We start from the raw sequence: 23,515 nt of genomic DNA on the forward strand, positions 1-23,515 counted from the left end.
AATTTAAATTTTCCTATTTCCAATCCTTCATATTAAAAGTGTAAGATATTTTTAGAAATATAAAGGTGAATACACGTTTAAGAACCCCGCAGATATTATCACGCCATAAAGAGGCAGGCAGATCGTAGTGTAATACTCTGAGACAATCTGTCTTGTTATCAAACATAGCGGCTTGAGAATGATAAGAGTATCAACTGCACGTGGTATGAGTATGAAAACATTGACTGTTGTTTAATACATATTATTTTCTTAAATAAAAAAAAGGATTTTTACTTATTATTTTAACTATATAATTAAACTGAATTTCAACCACATTAAATAGTGTAATATTTTAATACTTGTATGAAAACATAATATGGGGTTAACTAAACAATACTTACGTTATGCTCCTTTAAAAAACTTCAATATTATATGTCATCCTGAGTGTAATATCGTTTTTGTTACATTCAATAACATTAATGATAGATATGTAGCAGTCGGAGCCAGTGAAAATATAAATATTTGGGATTTACGTTTGTCAAAATTGGTGTGTATTTTGAATATCTTAACATTTTGATATTAACTTTTAAAACATCATTATAGGTTATGACAATTGAAGATGAAGATATGAGAAATAATACATCTAAGAAAGTAAACGTTGTTAAATTAGCTGTTGTTGCTGGTGGAAAACAAATTGCTGCTGGTTATTCTGATGGTATAGTAAAAACATTTGATTTAAATAATGGCGAACTTATAAGCACATTTCAAGGACATCGATCAGCAATTACAGCATTAAATTATGATGCAAATGGCCATTTACTTGCTTCAGGTTCAAAAGTAATGTATTAATTTGTATATAAGTTATTTTATACTAATTAAACAATTTAACTATAGGATACTGAGGCTGTTGTTTGGGATATAGTAGCTGAGCGTGGTTTACATAGATTATGTGGTCACAAAGGTGTTATTACAGATGTACAATTTATGAATAAATATGAAATAGTTTTAACATCATCTAAGGACACCTATATTAAATTTTGGGATTTAACTACTGGATATTGTTTTAAAACATTAGCAGGTCATATTACCGAGGTAATTTTTAACATGTTACAAAATTCATTAGAGTAGGGAGCTCTAACCCAATTTTGAATTCTTTTGGGTATTATAAATTTCTAATTAAATATTAAATAAAAATATTATTATTTATTTAACAACAAGGAAGGTCATACTGGGTAGAGTAAAAAAACAATTTCTCCATTTTTATTTTAAATATTTTTTAGCTTTGATGCTAAGAAGGTATTAATTTTACCATGATGTTTTTTTTTTTTTGGTCTATTGCCACTTTTTTCAGCTATCACTGAGCCAATTTTGATGAATAATATGTCAAAAGATCACAATCGTATCTAGTTAAACACATTACCCTAAAAAATCTCTCGTTCCCCGTAAATGGGGGATATCTCCAAAAAAATTACAATATTTAAAATACGTAAATTTTGTCATTTTTTTCAAATTTTTGTTTTAAATAAATTATATATATATATCTTTTATCTGACATACGTTTTTTTTTTTTGTAATTTGGACCATTACCCTTTTGTACAAGGGGGTGTTTTAATTTTTAAAAATACGAGTAAGAAGTAGAACTTTTGAAAATGTTCCGGAAATACTCTGAGCTTCAAATATATATATGTCAAATTAAAAATAATTTTATGTACTATAAGTTCAAAAAAAAAAATTTGTCCCGACATCTTTTTTCCTGTGTGCAAATTCCCGTAGAATTTAACAAAAAATGTAATTTTTATGCAAAAATCACCGTATAACATAAAATATATTAATACTTAAAACTGCCGTAACTTTTTGAAAAATGAACAAATTAAAATTATTTTTTTTTATATTAATACCTTAGATATTTTTTTTTCATTTGATATAATTTTTTTGAAAATCTAACTATACCTGCCCACAGGAGGAATTCAAAAAACAAATTTTTTGCACACAAGTTAAGCTTTTTCAATGTAATTTTTGAAAATATTCTGTAAATATTGACACTTTTATTTCATTTTAAATTAAAGCTTATATGATTATTTATAATAAAGTTCATAAGACATAAGAAGTTAAACTTATTTATCCATACAAACAATCAAAATTATTAATTTCTAATATTTTTAATATATTTATTGTCGAATTAGATTTAATATGATAAAAATATTCAACTGCAAAAGTGAATAATTTAACTTTGTAATTTATTAATTTTTTAACTCTATTTGTGTATGTTACTAATAGTCTATAACATTCCAAATTTTTTGGTAACATGTTGCTATATAAATCATAAATCTAAAAAAAATGATTTTAAGTTTCACCTGAATTAAACAATCAATTTTTACAATCATAATCAAAATTTATAAATCACTAAATTAAGTAGATCTTTTTAACAACTTTTTTTCATTGGTTTTTTTAGTTAAGGTAAATCATTAAAATTAATTCAGTTCTGCATATTTCAATTATAAAATTTTTTTAATCACCAAAAGTAAATTAGAAATGATTAGCATGATTTCTATTTAAGTGATCTATTACAATAAAAATGCAAAAAAATCGAGCTTTTCTAATAAATTTACTGTAAATAGTAATTATAAAATTTCCTGAGTGCATATTAATCTTAACAATACCATTTTTTAACATCCTTATACTTTTTTCAAGTGTATGTTGTTTCTATTTAATTTGAAATTTGCAAGATGAGCTAAAAGTTATGGTAATAAATTCATTTTTTTTTTTTTTTGTATTATTATAAACTTTCACTTTAAAGGGTAAAAAAAAGTAGATTAAAAGTAATTGCTTTTAACATATTAAAAATCAAAATCAATAATAATTTGAAACACAATTAATTCTAAAAACCCAGCACAGGGGGTCGGGGCACAGTGGTGCCGTGGTATAGTTGGATCAAGTATAATGATATCTGACAGTGATTAAAATCACTATCAAAAATAAACGCTTCGATACAAATCTTTAGATAGTGTTTAATTTTAAAAAAATTGGTGTTTTATTCCAAAAGCTTCTTGATCTGATGGTTCCTTATTAATATCTCGATTAAGACAAAGTATGTCGAATGAAAAAGGGTTTATTAAAAAATATTATTTCTCATAAAAAAAATTGTGTGGATCCATACACTTTTNAAAGATGTATATAAATACTACTTCTCATGAAAAAATTGTATTGATCCATACATTCAATAAGTTATAGCATTATAAAGTTAAATATAATATAAAAAATAAAATCGAGAATTTTCACACAAAAATAGCATTCGATAGCCATTTTCACCATGATGACAAGTCCAGAAGTCAAATTTTTTTTTTCAAATTNGAAGACAAAGTCCAGAAGTCAAATTTTTTTTTTCAAATTAAAGTATATTACATTAGCTTTAATTTAAGATATATATAAAAGTGTCAGACATTCTGGAACATTTTCAAAAGTTAAGTTGAAAAAGTTAATTTTTTGTGAAAAAGTTGTCAATTTAAATCCCTCCCTGTGGGCAGAAAAAAGGTCAAATTTACCAAAAAAATATACCAAATGATAGGTAAAGACATCAAGCATCTATATAATAAATTATATTATATTATATTATATATTAAAATTATATTCATATGTTCATTTTTGAAAAAGTTACGGCAGTTTTTAGTAAAAAAAATTGAAAAAATTTCGAAAATTAGCGATTTTTAAATTTGTAATTTTTTTGGAGGTTTCCCCCATTTACGGGGAACGAGGGAATTTTTTTCAATTTTTAAGGGTAATGTCTTCGACTAGATACGATTTGTGATCTTTTGACGTATCGTTGAAAGAAATCCGTTCGGTGAGAGCTGAGAAAAAGTGGTAACAGACACAAAAAAAAAAAAAACACATCATAGTAAAACCAATACCTTCTCAGCTTCACATCGAAGCTAAAATGATAATATATAATTAAAAAATGTATTATTATATAATTATATATTATATTTTTGAATCTAAGAATTGCTAATCATATAAGTAGGAGTTCATTTTGCTTTTATAATTATCCACCAATTTCTTAGAATTAAACACTAACTATGGATTTGCATAGAAGCGTTTCTAATGATAGTGATTTTAATCACTGTCAGATTAAATCTCTACTATGCCACGTCCCTACTATCATGGGTTTTTATATAGTGCTTGTATTAAAACTAAAATTCATCAATTGTTTCAAGTGTATAAAAATATGATACTCTTTTGAAAATTTCCTTGCAAAAAAATATATATATAGAGGGTGATTTTTTTATCATAACCCACTCAATTACTTACAGAATAATAATAACTTAAAATTTTTTTTTATTACTATCTTTATTTACACATTATTCTTGAATTATTAACTATGTAATACTTTTTAAGTTCATCCCTTATGCCTGGTAAGGGTATCAACTTTGTTTTTTTAAATGGTTACACATATTTTTAATTTAATAAAATGTATGAGTTTTTAATTCAATAGTAAATGGCATTGGAATTTTTAATGAAACTTAATTTATTTATTAGATATTAACATTTAAAGTTTCAAATTTTTGAGTTAATAGGTATAATACACAAGGGATTACAAATACAGGTAGCTAATTGATTTTTTATGACATCGATATTAGCAGGTACACAACATTGTTATTATCAATGATAGTAAGGTACATTTTTGTGAGTTTATAAAAACACTAACTGACAATACAAAAAGTATATCTATTGATAGTCATAATTGATTATAAACAATCCGTGACTGTGATAGCAATATCATAAAAAAACAATTAGCTACATGTATTTGTAATCCCTTGTGTATTATACATGTATATTAACTCAAAAATTTGAAACTTTAAATGTTTATATCTAATAAATGAATGAAGTTATACTAAAAATTCAAATGCCATTTGCTATTAAATTAAAAATATGTGTTCTCATTTAAAAAAACTCTAGTTAATGTTTTTTAACCTTGAAGGGATGAATAATATCATGTTTTTACTACATATTATTGTAGTGTTTTTTGAATCAAACAATATTTTCCTTACCAAAAATTAAAAATTTTCAATAGGTACTGAGTAAACGAGTGTCTTATCCTTAATGAATCACTCTGTATATGTATATTACATAAAAATAGAAATAGAAATGAATGTTGAAGGAAGAAGAGATAGAGGAAGACCAAAAAAGAGATGAAGGGATGCTATTTAATGCGATTTGAGGATAGCTGATGTGAGCGTAAATGATGTGGGAGATCGTGTCAAATGGAAGTTTAGGATAAGGGTGGCCGACCCCAAGTTGTTGGGATTAAGGTGAGGAAGAAGAAGAAGATATATATATATATATATATATATATATTACACTTATAAATCATAAAACTTGTAATCAGAATATAAATAAGGAAATAGGGATCATGTAGCTTTTGGAATAATCCATTAATTTTTTAAAATTAAACATTATCTACAGATTTGCATCGGTGCGTTTTTTATGATAGTGATTTTTATGACTGTGATATGTTTATATCTAATAAACAAATTAAGTTTTATTAAAAATTCCAATGCCATTTACTATTGAATTAAAAACTCAAACATTTTATTAAATTAAAAATATGTGTAACCATTTAAAAAAACAAAGTTGACACCCTTACCAGGCATAAGGGATGAACTTAAAAAGTATTACATCGTTAATAATTCAAGAATAATGTGTAACTAAAGATAGTAATAAAAAAAAAATTTTAAATTATTATTATTCTGTAAGTAATTGAGTGGGTTATGATAAAAAAATCACCGTGTATATACATTTCCTTATAACACAATCTATTAGAATTTGAATTTATTGAAATGTTAGAACGTAAAAATTCTAATTTATTATGTATGATAATTTCTATCCTTACTTTTCATTTCTATGTTAATTACTACTTTACTTAACAATATTTTATGTAAGCATCTATAAATACTTTCTTGATATATTGAATAATAATAAATTATTTGCATTAAAACTATATATCACAGGAATAACAACTATGTTTAAAAAAAAGAAAATTAGTTTGATAACAATATATGATATGTGTAATATCTTATATATTTATAGGTATGGTCAATGAACATTTTACGTGACAATGATTTTATTGTTACGGGGAGTAATGACGCTGAATTACGTACTTGGAAAGTTTCAAAAACTGATGAAGATAATAAAGATATTAAAATAATGGAACTTTTATCATCAGATGGTTTGCTAGATTATGCAGTTAGTATAATCATTTTTAACTTAAGTTGGCACCTTAGCATTTCAACTCTTCCTTAATAAAATTTAATGAATATTGGTTTTTTTAATAAATCAATAATCCTAATTAAATTATTAATTAATTATAAAAGAATGAAATTTTAATATAATTCATAATTTTTTAACTATAGTCTCCAATAAAGTGTGAAAAAGTAGGATCCTTAATGCGAGAAGGTCCTGGTCGAGTAGTATCATCTTCAACTGATAGTACCAATCATATTATTTGTTGCCATGGCCATGGAAAATTATTAGAACTCTTTATTTTTACTGATAACAATGAAGCATTAGATCGATTTCGTAATAGACAAAGAAAATTCAGAAAGAAAGCTTTAAAGTGAGTTATTTGTATTAATTTGCTTGAATTAAAATGTTGTATTTTGAAAATAATGAATTTACAATTATAACTGATTAAATTTCTATAAATAAGATATTATACCATTTTTTAAATTTTTCTTGTAAATTTATTATCTATACTTCATAAAAGTAATTATACAATTTTTTTAAATCATAAGAACTAACCATGTATAAAGCCAACAATTTATATTAAAAATTAAAATGATTGTGATAATTTTAATTAGTAGTATAAATTTTTGGATAATGTAAGATACAAGAAAATTATATTTTATAAATAAATAGAATTTGAAATTTTACAATACTTACATAGTATATTATGAATCTTTATATAGACGTGAAGAAAACATTGATGATGTTGCATTTTTAAATGAAAAAAACCCTGCCCTTCAAGATACTGTGAGACGATTACCAGCTATTTTAACTGATTATAAAATAAAATCTACCAACTTAACTGTAAATGAAACTCATGTTAAGGTAATAAAAATAAACATATATATTTAGTACTTTAAAATTTATTTTTATTATATTATTATGATAGAAAATTACAACACAATTGAATTTGTCTGTTCTCTTTAAAAAAAATTGTGACTACTTATAATATATTTTGAATATTACTTATTCTTAAATTATTAGTGTTTCATTCTTTTTTATTAAAATTTTATTTTAATCAAAAGTTACTTTACAATGAAATAAAAGATAACTTGCAAAAATTATCCTTGGACATTTTTTTTTATTTCTTACAAATGACCACTATAAAAAAATTAATATGCTGATGTTCTTTAATTTTCCTTAGAAATAAGTAATTTTCTAAGAAAAATTTCAAATTATTCTACCATAATTTATTTATTTTTCTGTTGTAGTTAAATTAACTTAACATTTACTAAATATTCAAATCATTTTTAGGTTGTTATTAGTTTAGCAAACAATTCAATAGTATTATACTCAGTTCCATTAAAAGATAGCAAAGAAGTAAAGTTGATACGCCAAATTTCTTTGAATGGTCATAGATCCAATGTTAAAGTTTTGGCATTTAGTTCTGACAACTTGGCTATTTTTACTGGTGGATCTGATTCTATTAAAATGTGGAACAGAAAAACTTTAAACTGCATTCGAACTGTAAAAACTAGTAATGCTGTTCAATGCATGTGTATTGTTTCTGGTGATCGTCATGTCTTAGCTGGGCTTGATGATGGTAACTTATTAGTGATTGATATTGCAGCAGGAGATATAATTGAGCAAATTGCTGCTCATACTAAAGACACAAAATCAATTTATTTATTACCAGATGAGGTATATTGAGATTAACATGAGATATATATATATATATATATATATATTTTAATTTTTTAAATTATATTTTCTCTTAGGAAACTAAAAATTAGTTGCTTTATTATACATTTTAGAAAATAATTTTGAGGTTTTTTGATTGCCATTATAAAAATAATAATTGTACCCATTCTTCATAAAAATAATTTTATTCGTGTTGTTTTACTTCTTAAGTATTAATTTTGTAGTATTAAATTAAAATTAATTTAATTTACAGTTAGGATGTATTACTGGTGGAGGAGATAGCACCGTAAAATTATGGCAATTAGAATTAGTAAATTTGCCTAGTACAGATAGAAAAGTTTTATCATTATTACATACTAAAACACTAGAATTAGATGAAAATGTTCAGTGTGCTAAAGTTAGTCCAGATAATAAACTTATGGCTATAGCTTTATTAGACAACACAGTTAAAATATTTTTTATGGACACATTTAAGGTATTATAAAATGTTAGCATTTTAAAATTATTATGTAGTAATCTAAGATCAAACTTTTTTTCAGCATTTTATTGATCTATATGGGCATACACTTCCTGTTAGTGATTTAGATATTAGTTATGATTCTTCTATAATCATCACAGTAAGTGGCGACAAAACTATAAGGATTTGGGGATTGGATTATGGTGATTGCCATAGGCGTTTAACCACAGACTCAGCACTTACAAGCATTTCATTTGTCTCAAAAACTCATCAATTTTTCACAACTGACAAAAATGGAAATGTAAAACATTGGGATGGTGATACATTTGAACGAATTTTAACATTACAAGTAATGACCATATTTTATATATTCGTTATTATTTTATTTATTCATTGATTTATGTAACAGGGTCATAGAGGAGAAAGTTATAATTCTTCTATAAGTAGTAATGGATCATATCTTGTTAGTTGTGGACAAGACAATGTTGTTCGTTTGTTTGAAAAAACAGATGAACCATTAGTGTTGGAAGATGAACGTGAAGAGGAAAGAGCTCAAGAAGATGAAAAAGAACTAGCAACAGGGGAAGATACAAATGTATATGGTGGACCATCAGTTCTATCACTACCTACAAAAAAAACTATTACATCAGAAAAAGCTGTATGTTGTTTTAAATTTTTTTTATTAAAATCTATAATTACCACCAAATTCTTTGTAGGCAGAACTACTATTAGAGTGTTTAAATGTAATAAAAGAATACAAAGATACACGTGCAGAAAACCAATCAAAAGGTGTGGCTTTACCTTCCTTACCTTTAATAATGACAGCATTTAATGTTAAAACAACAGATGAATACTTACTAGAAATAATTAGAAGAATACGCTCCAGGTAAAATTGTATGATATAATATAGTAATAATATATCTAATAATATTTTTTTTAACTTACAACATAAACAATTGTTTTAAAATATAGATAATTTTAAGTAGGAATTAAAATCTCATGTTAAAAATGTTTATTTTATTTATTACAATAAAATGATATGTATTATTATATAATTTTAATATTTGATGTACTATAAAATTATATTATTTTTACTACTTTAAATAATTCACTTGTGTACTTATCTTTCTTTTTCCAGTGAACTCGAAGAAGTATTACTATTAATTCCTTTTTCAAGTGTTTGTTACTTTATGGAGTCACTAATTCCATTACTGAACAACATGCATCATGAAATTGAACCTGTTATCCGATCTCTTATATTCATAGTACAGACTTTACATAAACCATTAACATCTGCAAAAGATATGTTGCCTATTTTAAGACAATTGAATTCACTTGCTTTTAAAAGAACAAATGATTTTCGAGTAATTATCCCATACTTATATTTTTGCAATTTTATAATTAATTTTATTTTTATGTTTTTTAGGACCTTATTGGTGAAAATTTACATTCGTTAATGATTATAAATAATACTCAAGAAGAAGAAGAACTTGTATTTAATATTACACAAAATTTAAACAAAAAGAGAAAACGTCAAAAACAAAAATTATTAAAATCTGTAGTTGTTAGTATTTAATAAATATAAATATATGATATGTTTTGTATTTCTGTAACAATTGTGTGGTTAAACATTCTTTATATTATGTTTCAAAGATTTATTATATTAGATTTAAATATTTATACAATGGATATGATTACTGATGTTATATATTCAACATCATCATTTATAATTTTCTAAAGATTTGAATACAATTATTCAAAATCACACAAAAAATAAATATCTCATAATTATTTTAATTTATAAAAAAAGTTATATAGTTTATAATAATTAAAATAATTTTATTTAAAAGATTCTTAGATAATTTTATTTGCAATATATATAAATTTATATATTTAAAAAAATTATAAATCAACATCTCTAAAAATATTAAAAACATTTCTTATTTTTCTTTAAAGATAATTTATATAAATATTTAATTTCTGTTTATCATATTAATATAAACCAAGACATTTTTTTTACACAATTTTCTAGGTAGAAACAATTAGTGTTCAATTAAAGAAATGGATAAAAAAAGAAACAATGTATTTCTCTAAAACACATTAATTGTTGTTTGTTATAAAAATTATTCCAAAACATCATATTATAAATTAGTTTTTATTGAGTTAAATCATGAACTAATACCCTTAAAATACAAATACAAATATGCGTTTATCTATATTTTACAATTTAAGAATATAATATAAATCAATTATGCGACACGTGCTCATAAAGATTTTAAAAATCTTCTTTAATTGTTAAACATATTTTTTTAATGGTGATAAGGTATACGTCTTATCATACTTATTGGACCATGTGCGTCAAGAAATACTGATTACACAAATACAATTACTAATGAATATTATTTAGAAACGTCTTTTGTAAAATAAGTTAATAAATGAAAAATTAAAATTCTTAATTGTCGAATTGTTGGAAATGAATTCAATTAGAGAATGTATATCGTTACAATTTGGTAACTATTCCAATTTTATTGGAACTCATTTCTGGAATCTTCAGGTATAATTTTACTGTTTATTTTATTAAATTAAAGTAAATAATAATTATTTATTTATTTAAAAAAATTTAATTTTTCCTTTTTTTAATAGGAAGCTAGTTTTAGCTATGATTTAAATAATCAAAAGCCGTTAGAAATTTGTCATGATATCTTGTTTAGAGAAGGATTAAATCTCAAGGTAAAATTAAGTGTATTTTATATTAAAAGAAACCAGACTTATAAAATTAAGTAAAGAATATAAATGTAAAATAGTGCTTCTTTGCACTACATAACACTATATTACATATTATTGTCTACTTATTTTTTTTTCAGCACTTTTTTATGTGCAAAGTTTCCCTATTTTACAATTCTTAAAATGTAATTTATAAACTATCTTTTAATTTAAAATGTATTATAAAATCATATTAACATTCTATTAATATAACTAAAAATGTATTACATTTCTATAATGTCACTTTTAAATGCTGTTTTATAGGAAAAAAACTCATCTTATTATACTGGAAATTAAATTTTAGTAGTTCTTTACTTTACATAAATATGCTTTTTATTTCTTATAGTTGACAAAAATTACTTAATAAAAATGAATTGTTAATAAAAAATAATTTTTTTTTTTAATCTTATGTTTATTTAGGGCGATGTGACTTACACACCTCGCTTATTATGTGTCGATCTTAAAGATAGCTTTTATCAATTGCAAGATATACATAAAGGTTTATATGATATTGATAGTAACACTGTTTGTAATGAAGATTTATGTACTAAAGAAATAGCAACTATAAAAAATGAACCAATTATTCCAAATGAATTTTTAACAGATTTAGCCGAAGAAGAAAAATGTACAAAAGGTGATTTATAGTAATATTATATTATAATACAGTAGAAACTCAGTAAATATCATTATTGTGACTGGAACTATGTCAATTACATGAATAGTTGATCAACAAAAATTTTGCAATAAACAAATATTTACAGATTTTTAATTCCGAAATGAAATTTTTTTAGTTATGATTAAGGTTAATGATAAGTTGTATAAATATTCTATATTATGTTAGATGATTGTAAAGAATAATAAAAAGTGAAAGTTGATTGAGTACTTTACATAAATTTAGTAATAATAATATAGAGAGAAAAGGAGTCGCATCCCTCAATTGTTGACATAGTTTATTACTAATTAAAATTTTTAAAACACATACTATACAGACAGAATTTTAATCAATGTAATTTCTAACAAATCGAGTTTAATGAGATACTAAAACAATATTTACGTTTTGTTCCAAAATAATATAAAAATATCTTTCTAAAATACAAAAATCATTAAAAAATAATTGTTTTTTTTTTTGACTTGTTACAATATTAAATACAACAACAATAGTTAAAATTATTGGGTTTATTGAAAAAATATTATTTTTAATAGAGAAACACTTTCAATCTCTAATTAAAAACAAATACTTAATTAATTTCTAACATCATTAGAAAATTATTAAAATTTTATTCCATCAGTTTTAAACTATAATTTTGAACTTTTCTAATAAAACATGCTTACTAACCTTTATATAAAATTGTTGAATTTGTTTTATTACTGTAAATTTTAGATGAAAATGATAAAAAAATAAATACAAGCAAAAAATTTTATAATTTGGATACCATAGTTAAAGTTTGGTCAGATTATTTGAAAGTTCGATTTCATCCTAGAACAATAACTGGTCTTACTCAGTACAAACACAATGATTCAATCAACACCTTTGATAATTTTGCACAAGGACTTGCCCTATGGGATTTGTATGACATGAAAGAAACATGGGTTAATAATTTAAGATTATTTGCAGAAGAGTGTGATTATTTACAGGTTTTGTGAAAATTTTATTGTTTCTTTTGATGGAAAATAAACAGATGATTTCTTTCTTCTAATATTTTTACTATATATTGTTTAGGGATTTCAAGTAACGATGGATTCTTTGAATGGTTTTGGAGGTCTAGCTAGTAAAGCACTTGAATATTTGAATGAAGAATACTCAAACAAATGTGTTATTTCTATGCCTGTTATGTCTAGCAATCAAATAGACAATAAAAAAAATCCAGATTTGTATGCAGTAAATTCATCATTATTATTCTCATCATTAATTGAATCTTCAAATATTTTCATTCCATTAAGTACTTCATATGATGGATGGGCTCGTGGTACAAATCATCTAAATTTAGAATATAATTGTTATAAAGTATGTATCACTTTACATTATTATTTACCTAGTATTTTTTGTTTTAAAATATTGTTAAAAAAATTTTTTCAGAATGAATTGGATTATCACACTAGTGCAATTTTGGCATCAGCTATTGATACATTTACACTAGGTTATAGAAATCGCTTTGATTGTAATTCTATGAAAAACTTATCCACAAAATTATCTCCTATTGGAAGGAAAGCAATATCTGCTTCTATACAAATGCCACTTGGTTTTAATTATAAATCCAATTTGTTGGATTACTTACAAGATATAAAAGTACCTTTGTGGAAACCAGTTTCTCCAAATTGTTCAACAGATATGTCTGTAGCCCAGTTGATGGTTTTAAGAGGAATAAATAAGCATTTACTTTATTCTAGGTAAAGTATATCTTATAGATTTACATAATTTCAATCAAAATTGAATTGACTAATTTTTTAATTTATAACTGTTCACCAGAGCTAAGCTAGAATTTAACTTAAAAATCTAAATACTTTTCAATTAAAAAATTTAATTAGTTTTTCTTATTTTTATTTAGAGTAATACAAAATGATTTTTTAACTTTTTATTGTGAAACAATATAATTTTTTTTTTCAGAAGTTAGTAGTATTCTATATATTCGATTTAACTACTATTGTTTATATTATATTGTTAATTTTTACCCATTGTGATTCTAATTATTATTCTAAGTGTAGTTACTTTGTATTGACTGAAAATTACCCATGAAAAATTTTAGTATTAATGAATAGTGTATTTCTAATTAAATTTTTCAAAGATAACAAAAAAAATTTTTATTCTGTATTAGTAAACTACATTTGTGTAGACTTTATTACTGTAGGCAAAATTATATTATTTAAAAAACATTATTTTTATTCAATATTTTGAAGATACCAGTTTTTACTTATTTAAGAAACAATATATAAAATTATTAGAACAATTTTAATAATAAATTTATAGGCTATTAATTAAATTATGTTATATTAGATTAATATTGATTTAAATAAAAATGTCTCAACTCTCTTCTAGTTATACTTTTAACATTGTTTTGAGTATTATTTTGTTTAACAGTGTATTCACAATATAAAAACTACATGATCGTACAAATGCATATCAGTGCTGACTTTTGACCTTTCAGCGATTTATGCAAGAGTTTTTTTGGCGTCTCATAAGTAATATGTTTAAACAAACTGTTTTAACTCATGAAAATATTGCATTTTCCCTGTTGGGGCACTCTTAAGATTTAGTCGTCTTGTGCTGTTGCACACATTGATCATATCTAAAGCTGGCACTGATGAACAGTCTTGCATCCCCATTTAAATATTTTTTGTGCTTACAATATTTTTATTTATAAAAATATCTAAAAATTTTAGTAATTTAGTAAGAGAGTCAAAAAATCCTTCTCATCATTGCAATTCAGCTAGTGAAATGCTGAAGTTATATTTGTCTTTTTGTGATCAAAGTGTCAGATGTACTGAAGTATTAGGATTTGAATCGCCTCTTGAAACAATTGCACCGTTTCCCAACATTTTTTCCAAACTAATTAACCAAGATGGATTTTTGACACAAATTGCTAGACCATCATCATCAGGTAAAAAAATATGTGTCCTTATAAAATGACTGTTGAGTATTAATAAACCGAATTTTATAAATACATTAAGGAGCATCTAGATGAAATGTAAAATCACTCCATATTTTCTTCAAAATGTAGGCATTTTGCTATGGTTAGTTTTGGAATCATAATGAAATCCGCTATAATCTATTCAGCCACCCTTATTTTAAAAGAAAATTGATTACCCTCAGAGACTTATTATTTAAGAATGTACTTCTGATACATTTTAAAGTTTCAATTTGTTTGTATTTTTAATTATTTTTACTTTTATTTAAAAAAAAAAAATGTTTTTTTTATATTATATAACAAAAGTCATACAAATATACAGGATGATTCATTTATCACGAATCACTTAATTAATTAAAAAATAAAAATATATTTTATTTATTTATTTATAAGAGTGTCAACTTTTTTTCAAATGGCAACATACATTATTAACTAGTTTACTTAAGAATGAAAATTACTAGCCTATTACAAATTTTACACAAGTACTTCAGAAATCATTAAAAAATCTTTACGTGGGCTGGACAAGTGCAACTAAGAAATATCTAATGATAAAAATAACAATACCCAAGTTCAATCTCCAGCTATTATAATAAAACATTAATAACTTTGAAATTCTGGCCTAAAAGTTGTAATCAATCAGTCATTTTTTTAATTAGATGAATAATCACCTTTTATGTGTAATGAATCCCTAGACGTATATATATGGTAAAATATTTTGAACGATAGAAAAATTTGTGTTTGTTGACCACGGGGCTTACATATAATAACTAAACAAAAATAGAGAGGTTATTACATTGGGATCCCTAATTTTGTTCAATTGCTTAAATGTTTGTAGAAAAAACTTAATTGATAAATTTTTTTTAATTAAAAGATAAAAAAAAATGTATTTGTATTGAATTACACTATGAATACTAAGATTAAGAGCATTCTTTTTTTTTATAGATTAATAACATGTAGGTTTGGATTTTTAATTAAATTTATAGACACTTAATTTTATGAATAATACGAGATCATAAAGCCTATAGGCTTCATAGAATAGTTTCATCATCATAAAATTAACATTTTTGAGAATATGAATTTTATTTTCCCACTACCCTGAAAAAAATTATGACTCTTAATTAAGTGTTATTAAATTGAGGTATTTTGAAAAATAACTTAATTTAATTATGATTAAAACTATTATCATCTCGACAGTAACAAACAATAAATCACACATATATATTGTAAATGAATACTATTGATGATTCGAATCGAAGTTAAAATTATATCCTTGTTTAAAGGACTATCCAACCAAAAAAATACAAATTGTGTTGGAGTAATTTTTTTTCAGATTTCCCGTTGTAGACTTATGGACAATATTAAATAGGCGCGTGACGTCACAGATCCATTTGCATGGCGACGGTCATATAATTCTTATGGGTCCGCTATCTTTAACTAAGTATAAAATAAAAAACACAAAATATGTCTTATTTTACCTAAAAAATTTTTTTAAAGAAAATAATATAATCAATTTTTTTAATACAACTTTAACTGACCTACGATCAAACTAAGTTGTAAAAATAATTAATTTAAATACACGTTATTTATGGTTCTATGTATGACTGTTTATTGACGTTTTAACGATGAACATTTTTAGAACTTAATTCTATTCAATTGTTGAGGTTTTTTCGATAAAAATTATATCAGTTGTAACTTATTTCTATATTAAATCGTATACATGGACTTTTTTGTAATTATACACCATTTACTATTCCATAATAAGAATATTGTCAAATTATCAAATTGTAAAAATTATATCATTTCATTTTTTCTATAGGTCGCTTATTATTTCATTGTAGATTATTACATTTTTCATACTCAATGTATTAAACACATTCAGAATCAGAAATAAAAACTATGCATTTATTACATGAACACTAACTTTTATTTTTGTTTCTCGATCGTCTTTAATTCTCATAATCTCTTCAAAGGTGATAGAATAATTTTCTTGTAAAACAAGCTATTAACAGGTGTATATTATACACTGTATAATAACAATAAAGTGCATGTGTAAGATTTGATATAGAAATAAGTTACAACTGATATAATTTTTATCGAAAAAACCTCAACAATTGAATAGAAATAAGTTCTAAAAATGTCTATCGTCTAAACGTGAATAAACAGTCGAACCATAAATACTGTAATCAATTATTGTTATAACTTAGGTCGATCGTAGGCCAGTGAAAGTTATATTAAAAAATAGATAATATTATTTTTTTTTAAAAGTTTTTTTGGTAAAATAAGATATACTTTGTTTTATTTTTTTATTTTATAATTAAAGATAACGCCCCATAAGAATTATATGGCCGCCGTCGTGGAAATGGAATCCGTAACGTCACACATCTATTCAATACAGCCCGTAAGTAAATAACGGAAAGTCTGAAAAACAGTTTGCTACCATCATAATGTTTGTTATTTTTTAAATGAATAAAAAAATTTGACTTTTTAGTTGGATAGTCTTTTAATTATGTTACAAAATTATGTTATAATTTATTATTATTTGTGATTGAAACTGGATGGGTATATTTAATACAACTATTGCTATGATTATAATTTTTGTGAAAGGCTTAATAACTTTCTATTTTTTATTTCTATTATTTTCTATCAGTTGTGGAAAAATGCACGGCAATTAGCGGTTTACATAATAGCAATTCAATGGGTGATATGCTGGCGAAGTTAAATCGTGATTCGAGTAAAGTTAAGGGCTCCAAATTAAGTCAAATGTTCAATTACAACATCGACATAGTTGATTTTAACGACTGTTTAGAACGTTTACTCGTCTTAAGTGATAATTATTCAACCAACGATTGTCTATAATACGCTAATTTCTTTTTCAATTGTTGTCTAAAAATAATTCTACTTACCATTATTGTAAATAATTGAATTTAATTTGCTTAATTTTAAAATTTTATATTGTTAAAGACCCTACTACATTGTTATATTTAATTATGTTATATTTTCTTGTTGCCCGTGTACCCATTGAAGATCTATCAATATCATTACAATCAAATGTATTATTAATTTTAACATTAAATAAACGCTTTTTTTTTCAAGGTGATTCACATTCATACTCAGAGTAAGTGGAATATATTGCACACTACATAGGTACTACATTTACGAACTCTATTATGTAAAAAACGTAGGAATGGTTCCACGTTAGTTAAGAGTAGTCTTTACGACGTTCAATTTATTCAGTACTCGTAGTGTAATAATTGCGATTCTTTTAACAGTGTTTAATTTTAGAATTTTTATTAAAATTAAAAAAATGCATTTATTTATTTTGTTTTTCAATCACTTTAGTTCGACTTTTAACATTTATTAAAATTAAAGTAAATTTAAGATATTAAATTCAATATAGTTGGTGTTTTACTGTAATACAGTATGGAAACTCAGAATAATTGGAAGTACATGGCATTTCTTGTTTGTGTCTTTGCAGTAATTCGAGAAATAAGACCCATCGAACCGTTCTTTACGTCATTTTTAGTAAACTCTGGTTTCACGTTGGAACAGGTATAATATTTTTTCTTATCGTGTAAAAAAAAAACTGTGTTATGACCAAAAACTTTTCGTCGCGCACGGTCTTTGGCAAATGCTAAAACAAGTCTTATTTTAACATAAATAAGTTTTATTTTTTAGACTTTGTATTGTGAGAATTTAACCGTAACTAATTTTATACTACTGTAATATTTTTATGCATATGAGACGTGTTTGAATACATATCAGAACTGACAATGTAAAAACGTTACGCGTCAACACTTAATTTTTTTAGTAAAATACTTATTTGATAACAATTATAAAGACTATTTAATTTAATTTTTTTTAATTTATCACTAATAAACGCAGGTCAATGAAAAAATCTACGCTGTAGGTACTTATTCATGTTTAGCATTGGCCCTAGTGATACTTCTGGTGACAGATTACTTTCGATACAAACCATTAATCGTAGCAGATGGAATAGCTGGAGTATTTACATATGCACTTCTACTGGGATCCCCTAGCATTGAGAGAGTGAGAGTAAGTTGATGACCGCTTAATACTTCAACGTAAATGTAAAGTTAAATAAAATATTGTACTATTGAGATATTTTATTTTAAGTTATTAAAAGTAGGTATTGTTTGAAAAAAAAATGTATTAAGCAAACATACATTTCATTCCAGTAACAAAAATAAGATTGATTTATTAATAAAAAAGATTAACGACCGAATTTTTTTTTTTTTTATAAATTATTCAAAAACTTATTAATTCTGTCCCTTTTGATACTCATTAGAGCCAAAAATATCACTAAAATTTTGTTGGTCAATCTTAACAATGAATATCCTAGGTACGTAAGATTCAATTATATTATTGAACGCGAAATGTATTAAAAATTAAAAGTTGTACATAGTATTAAACTTGGTCCAAATTTAAATGTTTATGACTTAAAACAGTCATTTTATAAAAAAATTTGACTAAAAGCTAAATTATTATTGAATTATATATATTTTTCGCTTGATAGTTTATTTTCTTGGAATTGATAGGGGGTTGATAGAAACTTAGGGTGCCAATTATTCACCTTTGCAGAGACGATATCTTTTTAATAACAAAAAATAATATCATTTCAGGTAGAGCAAATTTTTTTTGGATTTTTTTATTCGTCTGAAGTAGCATTCGCAACGTATTTGTATGCCAAGGTCAACGACAAACAGTACTATCAAAAAATTACTAGTCTTGTGAAAGCGTCCACATTATTTGGCAGATCTTTGTCAGGACTAATTGCGCAAATTATCGTGTCCATGCATATTTTAAGTTATCATCATCTACTGTACATCAGTATATTTTGTATGTGGTTGAATTGAATGTTCATAGTAAAAATATTAATTTGGTATCATTATGATAAAAAAATCACTAAAATGTTAATTGAAATCAGTTCTATAATTTTTATATTTAATAGGTACTTCATTTGTAACTATATGGGCATTATTCTTGCCGAGAGTTACAACTAGTGTTTATTTCCACAGAAATAATACTGTAGATAATGCTCCAAAAGATTTGAGAATTGCAAACGATAAAACTCCCATAAAAATATTTATTGCATCTGTAAGTCATTACATTTTTTTCCAAATCTGTACACTTTGTGAAAAATCATGCAAAATGATTAAATTCCTACTAAATATTTTTTACTATAAAGGGCAGTTCCAATAATAGCTATAAGATCCTCTAAAATATCAATAAAAATATTTTTTACGCGGCAATTCTTTTAACGTTAGCCACTCAATTTCTGTTAAAATAATGATCTTTTTCGCTTTATCAGCTCATTTAAGGCCATGTGGCCTGCCCCAAAGAAAGAGGTTTCTTAATCATTGATATTCCGGGACGGGTGTTTAGTACGTCGCCGGAGAGAGCGATGGCTATTTCAATTACCGACCGATCTCTCGTTGGGCAAATGAAGCCACTCATGACCAAGTCTCGAACCCGAGTCAGTGTACGTCAAACACTGCCGCGTTACCGACTCGACCACACCTGAATAATAATTATGTTTGGTATTGATCAGTTTCATATATTTATCGATTTATCAGTCGTTAATTATTTTAGCTTCGATGCGAAGCTGGAAGGTATTATTATTTTTTTTTTGTGTTTGTTACCACTTTCTCAGCTCTCATCGAACCGATTTCTTTCAATGATACGTCAAAAGATCACAAATCGTATCTAGTCGAAGACATTACCCTCAAAAATTGCTATAACTTTTTTAAAAATAACCAAATTAATATAATTTTTTTTTATATAGATGCATGATATCATTACCTATCATTTGGTATATTTATTTATAAATCTGACTTTTTACCTGCCTACAGGGGGGGGTTTCAAAATGACAACTTTTTCACAAAAAATTTACTTTTTCAACTTAAATTTTGAAAGTGTTCCGGAACGTCTGACACTTTTATATATATATCTTAAATTAAAGCTAATGTAATATACTTTATTATGGAAAAAAAAAATTTCGGACTTTATTTTGTCTTCACGGTGAAAATGGCTACCAAATGCTATTATTGTGTGTAAATTCTCGATTTTATTTTTTACATTTTTAACTTTATAATGCTATAACTTATTGAAAAGTGTATGGATCAATACAATTTTTTTATAAGAAATATTATTTTTTAATAATCTCTTTTTCATTCGATATACTTTATCTTAATCAGGATATTAATAAGGAACTAGCAGATCATGTGGCTTTTGGAATAATCCACCAATTTTTTTAAATTAATCACTATCTAAAGATTTGCATCGAAGCGTTTTTTTTTTTATAGTGATTTTAATCACTGTCAGATATCATTATACTTGATCCAACTATGCCACGTCACCGCTGTGCTGCGACCCCCCTGTGCTGGGTTTTTTTAATTCATATCTTATACCTTATAAAGGTGTCAACTTTGTACACAATGGAACCACAGGTCTGAGTGCAAGGGCATCATGTCCACCTCAATAATAAGTAAAGGTGTCGACTTAATTTTTTTTAATGACAACATACATATTTAACTAGCTTATAAAATAAAAAATGTGACTAATTAAGAAAATAACTAGTCGATAACAATTTTTGGATTAGTACTTCGAAAGTTATCAACATTTTTATAACTTGGTAGAGGAAGAAGTGCGTCCGAGAAATATCTAATGATAAATATTGTCTACCCCTCCTTACTTTCGGTCTATATTTTCAAATGGTATTAATTTCCGAAATAATGAATGAAATAGTTATTATTGTTTATTAATTTTCTTAATTAGATTGATTTTATATTTTATAAGTAATTTTGTAAGTAATAATTGATAAATTGAGAAATAAATGAAACTAAAAAATACCGAATACAATTATTATTCTAACACAAGTCGAGTGGCTAGCGTTAAAAGAATCACTTCGCATGTTAGTGAAATTCAATGGCCATATAAATTTGTAAACATTTGCCACAGAAAATAATAAAAATGATGATTAAATATTTTTCTATTTAATTAATTAATGGCTTCAACTATGTTTTGCATTTCTTAAATTTTTATGATTAATTTTAAATATTATTAATATTTTAACTACTTAGATTCAAAATGACGAAAAAAAAATAAAAAAAACAGCTACATTAAATGAAGTTCGAATTATGCTTTTTAATGATTTTAAGTCTGCATTTAAGAATAATTATGTTGCGAAGTTATGTTTTTGGTGGATTTTATCACTTTCAGGTTATCTTATAGTGAGTAAAACAATGGATCGGCGCACATTATTCCTAAACAATTAAATAAAATTTCAAAAATTAGGTTGCTACTTATATGCAAGTATTATGGGAAGATGTCGCCAAAGAAAATAACAGTACCCAGGATCTAATGAACGGTGCTGTAGAATCCGTCCATACGTTATGTGGCAAGTCTCATTCTTCTGTAATTAATCTTTCGATTAACTAATACAATTTTTTTATCGCTTGCACAACAGGCGCAGCTGGAGCCTATGCAGTAGGTCACGTACAATATGAGTGGAAAAAAAGAGATAACATTTTATTTGCGATTGGATCAAGTATAATGGCTTTACTGTTATATACTTTGTATTACAGTCATAAACTTTTGATTCTTTACGTGTTTTATGTTTTGTACGGCGTCAGTTATCAAATAATATTAACTGTAACCACGTATGTATACTCTTTTCAAGACTGAAAAAAACATTAATTTTACATAAGCGAACATTAAGTGATCTGCTTAAATTATAATTAAAGTTTAATTACCAGTGACCTTCAAATTTGATTATTTATATTTTTTTAGTAATTTTTTTAAAGGAGACTATACCTCATAAAAATTTCTTTTATAGGATTCATAGTTAGGTACTACATACTTTTCTTATGACAATTGTATATAAAAGTTTGAGTAAAAAAAAATTTATTTTTAAATCAGTTATTAATAGATTATTCAAAAACAATTAATAACATTAAATGAGTAAAAAATTTTCTGACTTTTTCAGGGCTGAAGTTGCTAAATGTATAAAACCCGATAGTTATGGATTAATTTTCGGATTTAATCTTTTTATGTCGCTGTTAATTATTTCAATATTTACTTTAATCTTTATTCAAGGTGTAATATTCGTGGTCGGCACAAGAAACCAGGTATTTATGTCACTAATCTTAATTATCAATACTTGAATTATTAATAAAACGTGTGTTTTATATAATTTTAGATATTAACTATAGCGTCATTACATACAATAATAGGAGTTTTATTTTTCATAATGGCTGTAAAAAAATTGTTCAAAAAGACTGAATCTTAATTAATTTGTAAAACTTACATGTGATTTCGATTAAATGTGTTATAATTAGTGATTACCTAGTTCATGAAATCTATTTTAAATAAATAAAATTCATTTTGAAAATATTTTAAGTAAATGTGTTCTGCAACACCCTCGATATGTCTGCCAATGACCAAAACCGGATGTAGTATGGAAGTCGTTAAAATTATTAAAATGAGTTTAGAAATTACCGAAATATTGTAATCATGATATCAAAGGGTGTTTAGGAGTTTAGGGGTTTAGGGGTTAATACCTCTATGATAAAATTAATGATATATTTAAGATCAATTTTGGAGTAGCTAGTAACAATTTTTCTTATGTAAAGAAAAATGAAATTTCATTTGTGCAAAATTTTATTATTTTTAAAAAATTGTATATTTCATTTTAACTTTATTGCTTATTATAAAAACTGAATTTAGTTTTAGATCAAAAAGTTTTTATATTGAATTT

The 23,515-nt window shown here is 24.8% G+C and overlaps 3 protein-coding genes across 3 annotated transcripts; all 3 read left to right on the forward strand.

Moving 5' to 3' along the window:
• The first annotated feature begins 197 nt into the window (after nt 1-197).
• On the forward strand, nt 198-9,970 carry LOC126906339 (WD repeat-containing protein 3). The gene is made up of 13 exons (XM_050686901.1): nt 198-526; nt 583-816; nt 874-1,071; nt 6,061-6,216; nt 6,384-6,586; nt 6,939-7,080; nt 7,510-7,896; nt 8,150-8,371; nt 8,436-8,702; nt 8,763-9,011; nt 9,070-9,239; nt 9,492-9,717; nt 9,780-9,970. Exons 1-13 carry the CDS (start codon nt 356-358, stop codon nt 9,927-9,929), a joined length of 2,775 nt encoding a protein of 924 aa, XP_050542858.1. The 5' UTR covers nt 198-355; the 3' UTR covers nt 9,930-9,970.
• Nucleotides 9,971-10,703: 733 nt separating this feature from the next.
• Nucleotides 10,704-17,831, forward strand: LOC126906347 (protein misato). The gene is made up of 8 exons (XM_050686915.1): nt 10,704-10,907; nt 10,997-11,083; nt 11,537-11,750; nt 12,498-12,751; nt 12,837-13,121; nt 13,194-13,504; nt 14,495-14,712; nt 17,387-17,831. Exons 1-8 carry the CDS (start codon nt 10,827-10,829, stop codon nt 17,593-17,595), a joined length of 1,659 nt encoding a protein of 552 aa, XP_050542872.1. The 5' UTR covers nt 10,704-10,826; the 3' UTR covers nt 17,596-17,831.
• A 138-nt stretch (nt 17,832-17,969) lies between these two features.
• On the forward strand, nt 17,970-23,151 carry LOC126906350 (thiamine transporter 1-like). Its single transcript, XM_050686919.1, has 9 exons — nt 17,970-18,288; nt 18,622-18,792; nt 19,380-19,596; nt 19,709-19,854; nt 21,840-21,989; nt 22,054-22,156; nt 22,226-22,418; nt 22,745-22,886; nt 22,958-23,151. Exons 1-9 carry the CDS (start codon nt 18,160-18,162, stop codon nt 23,045-23,047), a joined length of 1,341 nt encoding a protein of 446 aa, XP_050542876.1. The 5' UTR covers nt 17,970-18,159; the 3' UTR covers nt 23,048-23,151.
• Nucleotides 23,152-23,515: the final 364 nt, after the last annotated feature.

The sequence above is a fragment of the Daktulosphaira vitifoliae genome, unplaced genomic scaffold (genome assembly GCF_025091365.1).
Source record: "Daktulosphaira vitifoliae isolate Bord-2020 unplaced genomic scaffold, ASM2509136v1 Scaffold_4, whole genome shotgun sequence".
NCBI lineage: Eukaryota > Metazoa > Arthropoda > Insecta > Hemiptera > Phylloxeridae > Daktulosphaira > Daktulosphaira vitifoliae.

Coding starts and splice junctions, on each gene's coding strand:
- LOC126906350 (XM_050686919.1), top strand. CDS start 18,160: ATGGAAACTCAGAATAATTGGAAGTACATGGCATTTCTTGTTTGTGTC. Junction 19,855..21,839: donor TAAAAATATTTATTGCATCT/GTAAGTCATTAC, acceptor TTAACTACTTAG/ATTCAAAATGACGAAAAAAA. Junction 22,887..22,957: donor TGGTCGGCACAAGAAACCAG/GTATTTATGTCA, acceptor ATATAATTTTAG/ATATTAACTATAGCGTCATT.
- LOC126906339 (XM_050686901.1), top strand. CDS start 356: ATGGGGTTAACTAAACAATACTTACGTTATGCTCCTTTAAAAAACTTC. Junction 6,587..6,938: donor TTCAGAAAGAAAGCTTTAAA/GTGAGTTATTTG, acceptor ATCTTTATATAG/ACGTGAAGAAAACATTGATG. Junction 9,012..9,069: donor CTATTACATCAGAAAAAGCT/GTATGTTGTTTT, acceptor AATTCTTTGTAG/GCAGAACTACTATTAGAGTG.
- LOC126906347 (XM_050686915.1), top strand. CDS start 10,827: ATGAATTCAATTAGAGAATGTATATCGTTACAATTTGGTAACTATTCC. Junction 11,084..11,536: donor GAGAAGGATTAAATCTCAAG/GTAAAATTAAGT, acceptor ATGTTTATTTAG/GGCGATGTGACTTACACACC. Junction 12,752..12,836: donor AAGAGTGTGATTATTTACAG/GTTTTGTGAAAA, acceptor TATATTGTTTAG/GGATTTCAAGTAACGATGGA.